The sequence below is a fragment of the Nicotiana tabacum genome, chromosome 5 (assembly GCF_000715075.1).
Source record: "Nicotiana tabacum cultivar K326 chromosome 5, ASM71507v2, whole genome shotgun sequence".
NCBI lineage: Eukaryota > Viridiplantae > Streptophyta > Magnoliopsida > Solanales > Solanaceae > Nicotiana > Nicotiana tabacum.
This window is the reverse complement of record NC_134084.1, coordinates 62,372,648-62,384,951: the sequence shown is the minus strand read 5'-3', so window position 1 is coordinate 62,384,951 and position 12,304 is coordinate 62,372,648. Positions and strand designations below refer to the sequence as shown.

General features: G+C 35.9%; 1 protein-coding gene across 1 annotated transcript; it reads left to right on the top strand.

Moving 5' to 3' along the window:
* The first annotated feature begins 2,132 nt into the window (after positions 1 to 2,132).
* On the top strand, positions 2,133 to 4,503 carry LOC107816034 (putative WRKY transcription factor 75). Its single transcript, XM_016641712.2, has 2 exons — positions 2,133 to 2,615; positions 4,152 to 4,503. Exons 1-2 carry the CDS (start codon positions 2,236 to 2,238, stop codon positions 4,327 to 4,329), a joined length of 558 nt encoding a protein of 185 aa, XP_016497198.1. The 5' UTR covers positions 2,133 to 2,235; the 3' UTR covers positions 4,330 to 4,503.
* The last annotated feature ends 7,801 nt before the right edge of the window (positions 4,504 to 12,304 follow it).

Below are 12,304 nucleotides of genomic sequence, written 5' to 3'. Positions count from 1 at the left end.
AAATATGGACGTAGTAGTTGATTAAAATTAACAACATATGATTGCAAAAAATTATTTTTCACTAAAAATAAATATATAATCTTGGGGCTTTAATTTTTTGGGGCCTAAAGCCAAGGCTTTGGTGGCTTTAGGGTTAAGCCGCCCCTCAATTCCAGTCAAATTCAAGAAATCTAGACAAACCTACATGGCTACATACATTCCCCTCTCTCCTCCTCCTAAAAGAAAACGAAAATAGCAATAAAGGAGAAAAATAAAAGCAACACGTTGGTGGAATGAATATAGTCCACAAATTTGGACTTACAACAGTTAGTAAGTTGCAACTTTCCACGTACATTGAATTCCTGGTAATTTTCCAGTTCACATTAGCTTCGTTATATTGAAAAACAAAAAGAAGAAGTTCCAAAAGAATATTTTAATACCATTGGGGTTGGTGGCTTCTTAGATAGTTTGACTGACTAATATTAATCTATGCTTCTAGAGATTTTCTTTCTTTAATTTCCTTAATCGATAATGGTGTTTTATCAGTTTCAACTTTCTCTCATAGGGCGGCTCCTTCCGATTTTCTAGAAATGGTAATTTTATAAAGAATTTAGATCTGAGGTAACTTCAAACAATGGAACCAAGACAGAGAACAAGAAGTGAGCAGACAGTCAATAACAAGATAATTTGAAAAAGATTATATATCTTATAAGACTTTAAACGTTTAACATAAAAAAATTAATTTACTTTCGTATCAAGACAAACGTCTAAATGGTGAGTCTAGATTAATTTTTGAGCTCCAGATTTATGTTTTCTCAGTTAGAGTTACTTTGGTTTTAGACTTCTTCAAATTATAAAGATTACTTTGGAACAGTATTAAACACTTTTGCCTCCTATATATATATATATATATATTCATATTTGGTTGATGCATGTACCATTCTTTTCAATGCAGCCTATATTTCTTGAATTTTCATTATTACTTCCTTCGGTCTGGGCAATTTATCTTGGGTACACACATTAAGAAAATATTAAATTCTAGATAAAAATAATTACTGTGACTAAACTATCCTTAATTAAATATTACAGCATAATTAATGTGAGGAGTAAAGATTTTTTAGGAATACGTATATAAAGCTAATTTTAAAAAAATAAATTAAATCTATTTTTAGTTATATAAATAGATACTTATTTTGAACAATATAAAAATACTAATTGAGTAGATTCGAGTACCATTCTTTTTCGACCGTCACATTCTAGTTCTAGAATTAAAAGTCTTTCGAGCACACGTGCTTTGACTGGGAAAAAGTTAAAAGGACTATAGATGGTTGGTCACTTTTGATCAGCAAAGATGTCATAAATTTTGTACTCATGCATGCTCCCGTCATACAGGTGAATAATATACACCAGCGCACCAGAATTATACTCAAAAGGAGATTAGATCAACATAATTCTTTACGATTAGAATAGAATGAATAATATCTGAAAAAAGTTTATATTTTATTTTCATATCTTTTCTGAGCAAATATAAAAATCTTTTGGGAAATTTGATATAAAATCAAAAAAGAATATAATGGGCCATAAAACCAATTAACCCTAAAAAGTCATCACTGTACATGTGTATATATACATGCAACAAACATGCCAATTGTTTGAAGAATCTATATATAATAATAGTTCTGATCACCTCTTAAGCTTTGAAGATAGGAGCCATATTCAACCTTTGAGTGACTACACGGAGGTCGTGTACGTAAATTATACTTTCACGCTTTATATTTCAAAATAATATACTGTAATTTTTGGTAGTAAATATCGATTATCGTAAAAGAGGAAAAGAAAACTGTTCTATTAAATAATTTGATAATCACTACTTGGAAATTGTATCAACGCATATATAACGTTAAAGAGTAATTTAAGAAAAGATCAGGATTGAAAAGGTAAAGACAAAAAAAAAGGAATAACTTTAGGGTAGCTCCCGCTATCAGCGTGATACTTTGAAAGTTCCACCTTTCTCTATCGTAAAGAGATTATACTAAAAGAATGAAATGGTACTAATTTCAATTTTAAACTAATAATGACATTATTACGTGTCATTTATGACATTAAAAAAATACAATAGATAAAATATAGTGAACCTAGATAGACACCATAGCCGCCACACTAGTCCAAAGTCTTTAATGGTAAATTCGCCTTCAAAATCACATACACCACAGTTCCATTCCTTACAACTTCCTCTCTTAAAGTTCATTTACTTTGATGGAGAATTATCAACATATTCTTCCAAATTACTCTTCTTCATCGTCTGATCAGTTGTCAGTAATGAATATGATGAACAACAATTCTCAAGCAAAAACAACTGAATTAACCCAAGACAATAAGAAATCGAGCGGGTTTTTGGGGCTAATGGCAAGCATGGAAGCTCCTAGCTCCAGTGTTGTTACTGATCACCCAAATAGCATTCCGTATAACCCTAATGATCAGAACGAGGTGAGATCGGGTAAGAAGAATAAAGTTGAGAAGAAGATTAAAAAACCGAGATATGCTTTTCAAACAAGGAGTCAAGTGGATATTTTGGATGATGGTTATAGATGGAGGAAATACGGACAGAAGGCTGTCAAGAACAACAGATTCCCAAGGTCAGTTTTTATCTACTAGTAATTTTTTCTTACTTACTCTTTGCTGCTAACAACAACCACAACAACAACAATCCAGTAAAATTCTACTAGTGGGATCTGGGGAGAGTAGTGTGCACACAGACCTTTTTCCTACCCCAAGAAGTAAAGATGTTGTTTTCGAAAGACCCTCGGCTCACGAAAACAAAAAGACTAATGGAGACAATATTAGTATCACCGCATAACTCTACTAGTGTAATTTATTTGCTCAATTACAAGCTTCTTCGAATGTTGAAAATCATTCAATACATAGCAACTTTCTGAAGTGAAGTTTATCTTTTAATTCTTTTTTCAAACGATAACTTTGTTAAAAATACTACGGGATCATGTTACATAATGGAACTCTTCTATGTGTTTTAGTTCTGTTAAGGTCTAATACATAGTAATACTAAAACGACAAAAGAAGGTGGGGATCAAAACGTAACAAAGTATTTTCAACTAGGATGGGAAATGTATCTTTTTGTTAAGCATTTAGGTGTATTTCTCAAGTCAATTTCTGTATACCTTAAAAATTTCACAGCAACCTCGTCAAGATTAATCAAAATTAGTTTTCGGATATAAAAAAAAAAAAAAAAAAAAAAAAAAAAACAAATAGACCTTTACATTAAGGTTTAGAAGTTCTCTTTGTTTGCTGATTGGTTTCTACTTTTTAACAATAGCTATTGCAACACTATAATTTTGGAGCTTCACATTTATTTTACGTTAAATAGTGGAGTAATTTTAAACAAAACGTGCAAGGTAACTCAATTAACCCTTTGATCACAAATAAGAGTACTCCTTGTAATAAATTGGACTCTCTCACTTAACAATGATATATACAGCTGGGAATAAATTCATATTTTTTAACTATATACGAAACTGATCGATCTAACTAGCTAGGTCGATCATAAATAAAGCATAAAGTTCACTATTTTAAATCGATAATTTGCTATTATTTCCCCAGGAGTACAACTTTCAAGTACCTAAGGACTTAGATATGGGAAAAGTTAGGTAGAACTAAATCCAGATTCTGCTAAGTGTCAAGATGGCAGCTTCTTTCAAGCAGTCGAAAGAATACGAACTCGTTACAGCCGTCAAAGAGAGTGAGAGATAAACCATTTGAGTGAATGGAAATTCATTATTTAAATATTTATTTCCTTCTTTTCTACTTATTTATCCCTTGTTTGCTCTCTCTATATATATATATTGAACGGCCTTCAGAAAGAACGTAAAATATTTTTTTTTTTTTTTTACATCTAAGTATGTTGGTCAAATATCAAGAAATTTAACTACGGAAAACTAATACTAAAAGAGAAACCATTTTGAGAGAAAATACTAGCCTAATATCAATTTATTCGAAACAAAAACAAAAACAAAAACCATTTTGTCATAGTGAGGATATCAGTTTCATTACAGTTACTCCCAAACTTAGGTTATCGGAGATTACTTTCAATTCGAAGAGAATGTACGGAATCCTTCTTCTTTAAATGTTCTCTAATTATTGCTTCTTTTGCTCATCAGAAGCTACTACCGATGCACGCATCAAGGATGTAACGTGAAGAAACAAGTACAAAGGCTGTCAAAGGATGAAGGAGTAGTAGTAACTACTTATGAAGGCATGCATTCACATCCCATTGAGAAGTCCACAGATAACTTTGAGCACATTTTGACTCAGATGCAAATCTATGCTTCCTTTTGAAACGTCCATCACTTCAATGCCTAAGGCATGACACTCAATTAGTCACTTGTAAAATAGTACTACAGTATATTGTGTACATGCGTTTTGAACCTAGATGCTATATTTTGAAATAAAACGCAACTTCATTAGGGAATTTAATTTGATCATTGTACAACTAAAAGTAATGTTGCTATTTTTTTGTTTTTATCACTTTGTTTTTGCCGGAGCCATGCTCTTCATTTTAACTCTTTTCTTTTAGAATTAACAAATAATTTCATGTTGGAGAAAGATACGTGCCAGTGTTGATGTGTTTTTCCTCATTAGTTATGTCTTAATTTTTTTTTACTCAATTTTATATTTACGACTAGTGAATTTGTCGGCGATGCACGATTATGAATGCAAAGAAAAAAAGAAAACTGAAAAGGATCAAATATTTTTTTCTACTTTCAACTATTATTTAAACCTGCCATCCATTTCACTATCTAGTGGACTGGGCCCCTATCGTTACAATATGATTCAAAAATACCCCTAATTTAAACAGAATAACACGTGGCACCTCGGGACTAAAGTGACCTATCCTAAATTTTATTTTCCTGAATCCATACTAGGATGAGTCAATTGGGTAAAATGGGTGATAGGTAAAAAATCAGGGGCGGGAGTCACTCTAATCTGGAGGTGCCATATGGCATTTTGTCCAAATTAAGGGTTGTCACGATCCAAAACTTAACCTATTGTGATGGCGCCTAACATGGTACTAGGCAAGCCGACAGCTCAGACATTACCAACACTTTCAAATTAAAATTATATTAAAACAGGTTTAAATAATTAAAACTCTCATAAACTAGATAAAAGATCATATCTTAATATGGAAGTTACCAAAAATCTGGGTGTCACTAAGTACATAAATCTATATAACACAAGTCTAAAATACTGTCTAAGAAAACTGAAACTGAATAAATAAAGCTGAAGGATAGGGGAGGAGAGTCAAGGTCTGCAGCCACCAACGCAACTACCTCAAAATCTCCGAATGACTGAGCTACTTTGATAGTCATCACCCATCGTGTCCGGAAATACCTGGATCCGCATACAAAGTGCAGGGTATAGCGTGAGTACAACCAACTCAGTAAGTAACAAGTCTAACTATTGGGCTGAAAGTAATCACGAGCTTTGCAGATACAGGTCAATACAGGATTATAGTACAGAAATGTAGGCATGCTTTCAAGTTTAACAGTTAAAACACAAACAGGTAAATCACGTCAAGTTCAATTGAAACAAGATATGGCGCACCTCGGTATCTACACGACATATATATATATATATATATATATATATATATATATATATATATATATATATATATATATATATATATATATATATATATATATGCTAACTGAAGTACAAAATAGTTATGAAATCATATGCATACTCTTAGAGTATCAGTCACTCAGTCCTTCCATTCACTCCATCCTCAAGTCACTTCATCCTCACAGCCACTCAATCCTCCCGATCGCTCCATATTCGCACTCGCACTCGCAGTCAGTAGATACATGCACTCATGGTGGATGTGCAGACTCGGAGGGGCAATTCCAGCCCAATCACTATAATAAGCCAATCATGGCATGAATCAAATAAACATGCAGCGGCGTACAACCCAATCCCATAAATATCCTCACAATCAGGCCCTCGACCTCACTTAGTAAACAATTTCTTAAGGCTCTCGGGCTCACCAAAATCATGATAATAAGCCCAAACAATGATGATATAATGTATTAAAAAAGAACAACGGAGACTGAGATATAATATGCAAATAGTAGAAGTGACTGAGTACAAAATTGCCAATTAAGAAAATAATTCAACATGTAACACGACCTATGTGGGTCCCAACAATACCAACACGTAGCCTAAGCATGATTTCTAATATGACTGGTATCTCAATTTCTCTAACACATGATGAGAATACGGGTAATGATAAGATTAATAAACTATACGATTTCATGGAATTGACCAAGTCACAATTCTTACAGTGCACACCCACACGCCCGTCACCTAGCATATGCATTACCTCAATACAAATCACATAACACATAATTCGGGGTTTCATACTCTTAGAACCAAGTTTTGAAGTGTTACTTACCTCAAACTGTGCATATCTATACTCCAACAAGCCTTTGCCTCACGAAACGACTTCGGAATGCCTCGAATCTAGCCACAAACTATTCGATACAATCAACTCAAGCTATTCCACATAAAAATGCTAAGTTCTTAATCAAAAGTCAACTCAAAAGTCAACCCCCATGCCCATGTCTCGTAATCCAATAAAAGTCACAAAATTCGAACACCCATTCAGCCATGAGTCCAACCACACCAAAATTACTCAAATCCGATATAAAAATCTCACTCAAATCCCCAAAATTCGGGCTAAGGAGTTTTCCCCATTTTCTCCGAAAATTTCAACACAAATCACTAATTAAATCATGAAATCAAAGATATAATCATGAAATTTAACCAAAACTAAGTAAGAGTCACTTACCCCAATCACTCCCTTGAAAATCTCTCCAAGTATCGCCTCCAACCGAGCTCCCAAAATAAAATTTGTGAAATAGACTCAAAACCCAATTTTTGAAATATTTAGGTCTGCTCAGATATTCTTAATCGCGATCGCAGAAATTGCTTCACGATCGCGAATCACAAAATATACTGCCGACAAGTTAACCCTATGCGAACGTGAAAAATAGCATGCGAACGCGATGCACTGATTCATCAAACCTACGTGTTCGCATCCCTCTTCACGCAATCGCGAAGAGCATATGTGTGACCTCAGCTGCTGCCTCATATACTCTACGCGAATGCGACTCCTCTCATGCGTTCGTGATTCACTGGAGTCCAAACCTACGCGAATGCGTACCTTATCTCGTGAACGCGTAGAACAAAGACCTCTACTGCCCAATTAAGCCTATGCGATCGCGGACCTGTCTACGCGATCACATATAAGGAAACTAGATCAGTGCACCAGAAAATTTCAGGAAATCTCCAAGTCCAAAATTTAACCTGTTAACCATCCAAAATCCACCCTCCCCCCTCCTAGGACCTCAACCAAACACACCAACAAGTCTTAAAACACAATACAAATTTAGTCGAGCCTTCAAATCACATCAATTAACGCTAAAATCACGAATCACGCATCGATTCAAGCCTAATAAACTTTTGAACTTCTAACTTCTACATTCGATGCTGAAAACCTATCAAATCATGTCCGATTGACCTCAAATTTTGCACACAAGTCACAAATGACACAACAGACCTACTTCAACTAACAGAACCCCAATCCGATCTAGGTAACCAATAAGTTAACTCTCGGTCATACTTCTAAATTTCCAACTTTTGCCATTCATGCATAATTCAACTACGGACCTCCAAATCACTATCCGGACACACTCCTAAGTCCAAAATCATCCAACGGAGCTAACGGAACCATCAAAACTCCATTCCAAAGCGATTTACACACAAGTCAACATCCGGTCAACCTTTTCAACATAAGCTTTCAACCTTAAAACTATGTGTTTTAACTCATTCCGAAACTTTTCCGGAACCGAACCAACTACCGTGTCAAGTCACATAACAACTATTAAGCATAAAATGAGCAGTAAATGGGAGAACATGACTACAAATCTCAAAACGACCAGCCGGATCATTACAGGGGTATCTTTGAATCAAACTTTAATGGTAAGCGCTCAAACAACCGGATAGTGAAACGGAGGGTAGGTTTAAATAATATTTTAAAGTGGAAGGATATATTTGGACCTCTTCTGAAAAGAAAAAGAGGAAAATATCGTTGCTTTACTATATTTTCTTGCATTATTATAAATCAATATCAATAGAAGTGATTAATTCTGCATGAACAGTATCCTAATTAAATAAAAAGTAAAACTAAACAACAACAACAACAACAACAATTAATAGTAACAAACTCAGTGTAATCCTCTCCATTAATGACTATATCTCACTGCTAACGTTTATCTTTCCGATGCATACGCGAATAGGTATCTCTATTAACCTCTTCGGGCCGCCCCTTATCAGAACCCTAGATCCCACAAATCCAATTACAACCACTGAGCAAGGAAAAATTACATCTAGTCTCACTAAAATACCACAAAATAACGACAATAGTAGTTTTCTGAAAAACCGTTACAATAGAGCTACTGGAACGGTTTTGGGACCGTTTCACCAGGCCGCGTGGCAATAGATCTACTGCAATAGACCTTGCAACGATTTGTGTAACCGTTGTTATATCACTATCTATTGTAGCAGTTTTTCCTTCCTTATAGTACAACAAATTTGGAGGGGGAAAGAGCTAACCTTATTTGTTTGCAGAAAATGGCGCACAAAGTCCCCAGGTTCGGCATGGTCCAAAACATCCCACCTTTGCTACATGACTGGTGGAAAAATTTCTTGCCTAGCGACAAGAATCATATGAGAAAAGTCCTTGGTAATTTCCCGTCCTTGCTAGACATCCAACTGAATAGAGCATTGATTGAGCCCACCACTATGTTTTGGGATGAGAAAAGGGTCGTCTTCCACTTTGGTGACATAGAAATTACTCTTCTCCTAGAAGAAATAGGAGGCTTCGCTAAGCTACCATGGGATATTCCAGGTTTATCAGTGTTACATAATCGCACCCCTCGCAATTTTCTAAAAATGATAAGATGCTTTGTTTGAAGAAGTCATACATCCCATTTGAAATCCTTTATGAGCATTATGGGCACAACTAGTCATACTGACTTTATCATGATGAACTTGCCATTACTTCCTTGGGTTGGACGCATCATCGAGTTTATGTGTTTATTTTTTGCTTCTTGGGGGGGTTGATATTTCAAATGAAAGGGGGAAGAATTCATACTTGCCTAGCTATGGTCGCCAGAACTTTGATGGAAGGCATCGAGGGACAGACTTATACCATTACCCCCATGATCTTAGCTGAAATGTACCACGCTCTAGACCAATGCAAGTAGGGATTTGGGAACTTCGAAGGTTGTAATCTATTACTGCAAGTTTGGTTATTGGAAAACTTTCAAAAGGGAGAATATCGCCAAGAGATTCTGTGTCAACCATTGAATGACTACATAGCCTACCATCACCCAAAGAAAATGACAATTATACCAGACAGGTTTGCACAACCTGTAAATGTTGTAATTTGGGTACGTTTCTTTAAAAATTTGACAGACGAACATGTACATTAGATGTTCGAATGGTTTCCTAGCAACGAGTTCATCATCAGGTCAAGATAGACTACCCATTTGGTAATGATCAGATTGAGAGGAATCTATCGTTATGTTCCTATAAGGTAATGAGACAAACTGGAAGAAATCAAGTTATACCTCGGGTTTCAAACATGGTCTAGTACAAAGCAGATTTTAAAGGGGACATTATTCCATTCAAGTTCGAGGCACATCATATATAGAATAAGAAGGTCATTGTGGAAAAGGAAACTATTGATCCAGACAGGTATCATGCTTGTCATGTGTACTTCTACCCATCATGGTTGGTAGATGACATAGCATGAGACGTCAAACGGGGAATCAATCTGAAAAACAGGATCATAGATGATGTTGCTGAAGCACAGGTCAAGTATAGGAGGTTACGAAAAATGTTCTTCAAGTCTGAAGCCAGGCATTTGGAACAACACAAAGTGGATATGGAAGGTAGCAACAAATGGAGAGAAATTGCCACTAAGTCAATAGAGAGATTGGAATATTTGGAGCAAAGGTTGATGGAGCTTGAGGGGAAGATGAGGAAGAGGCTTTCAGATTGTTTGAACACAGATATCAATGAAGGAGGGAATCTAGAAAAGGCTTACCTATTGTTGGATATGCACGACCTAAGGAACCTGATTGATGGATTCAAGAGAGCCAAGCATAGGAAGGTTCTTATGGGACCAAGTAGATTAGGAAATGAAGTTCTTTACTGCTTTCCAGCTTAGTTTTAGATTTCGATTGTCATAAGGTAAATGCCATTAGTAACTTTCCGATTATTGTTGTTTTTGTAAGGATTTGATTTATTTCACATTAATGAAATGACACAATTATTGGCATCAATTTTCTCCAAGTCTATGTGTTGCTTAGGCCTTACTCGGGCACAACGAGGTCTCCGAAAGTAGGACGCAAGTTTATTACATAATTTTGCAAAGCATGTTTAATATTGCAAGCATTATTTCAATATCCTTTACTGACTTGGTTACCTTTTCTTTTTCTTTTTTTTGATTATTCCCATTCCCCAAGGTTAGTTAGTGCATACTGGCATCGTTCGCATATCACACTAGATCCAGAGGTCTTCCACCTCCTCTTCCACCAAGTGACCCTAAAGGCAGAAGCAAAGAGAAAAGAAAGATGGAAAATTTAAGTGGTATCAGAAAATATAATGTAGAAAACATTGAAACTTCGGATGGTAGAATTACTCAAGCGTAGTTGACAACTAGGGATTACGATGCATTTCACACTCCTTCTTACTTGAATTTTGATTAGAAATGTGTACAAAATAGTCCCAAAGGCTTACATGTTGTACTTGATTGCAAGGTTTGGTCAACAATGTGACAATCCGTCAAAATCAGCTCAAAAAGGAGTGAACCATGCATAAGTACCAAGAACAATTCCAAGCACAGTGTAACAGGACCAATGCGGCCGCACTCCATTCTGTGCGGTCCGCAAAGAGGAAATTCAGAGAGGTGCTATTTCGGGGACTCAAGCATTATGGCCGCAAAGCAATTTATGCAGACTGCAATGGACTCAATGCGGCCACACTCGATATTGTGCGGTCCGCAAAGACAGAGTTCAAAGAGTTGAAGATTTGGAGCTAATTGCCAATGCGGTCCGCGGTCCTTTTTGTGCGGACCGCAACAGAAGCCACGCGGTCGCGGTGCATTTTGTGCGGCCCGCAGTGGCCATGTTCAGAGAGCACGGATTAAAATCAAGAAGCCTTAATGCGGCATCACTCGATTTTGTGCGGTCCGCACTACCCCCGTAGGGGTATTTTTGTCCAGAAAATTTGGCTTAGTATAAATAGTTTCTTTTCCCATTTTTAGGTCATCAGTCGTATTTTAACATTGGGATGCACTCGTGGACAGTGTTTCTTACCCATTTTGAGTAATTTTACAATAGTTTTATCATTGAATCTTTAAGTTTTAGCTTGTAATTAAATACTATGGGTTTTTCTTCATCTATTTCTTTGTTTTCTATTATCATGAGTAGCTAGATCCATTAGCTAGGGTTGTGGCTCAACTCTAGTGTGAGTATTTGATGGGTCTTGTATTTTATGGCTTGAATATCTATAGGTGTTTGATATTTGGACTAATTTATGGTTTCAATGTTGAATTAGTGGTTGCAAACACTAATTTGTGCCTATTTGACTTGGGCTCTTTTTGAGAAAGAGAGCCTAAGTCTAGAAAATTAGTCCAACAAGGAATTGAGGCGTATTCAAGAGATTGATAGCCCAAATTAAAGGGTTAAACCTAGAGATAGTAATACCCGACTTGAACCTCAATTGCTTGCACAAATTATCATAACCTATTGGTCTTGAGAAAGTCAATTAGGGCAAAATCACTCAAACTACCGAGAGGTATAGAGTGAGTAGTATCGTGCAATGGTTATATCGTAATCCCCAACATGACAACCTAGCCTTAGACTCGAGAATCTGTCAAGTATCCACCTAGGAGAAAGTCACTTTCCTAGTGCCTTTTAACTTTTTAGACAACCTTCAAGTATCTTACTCTTAGCTTAACTTAGCTTAATTTAGCATCGTATTATTATAAATTTAGAAGTAATATCAAAACCAACTATGATTAGAAGTGCGATTAAGAGCAATTGCGCATTTCTAACTTAGATAGAAACCCAATTCCCATTTCTATCTCCCTGTGGAAATCGATCCCGACTTTCTCGGGTAAAGGCTGCTTCGACCCCTCTCTCTACTTTGTAGTAGTGCAGGGATGGCTCGAACACTTTTT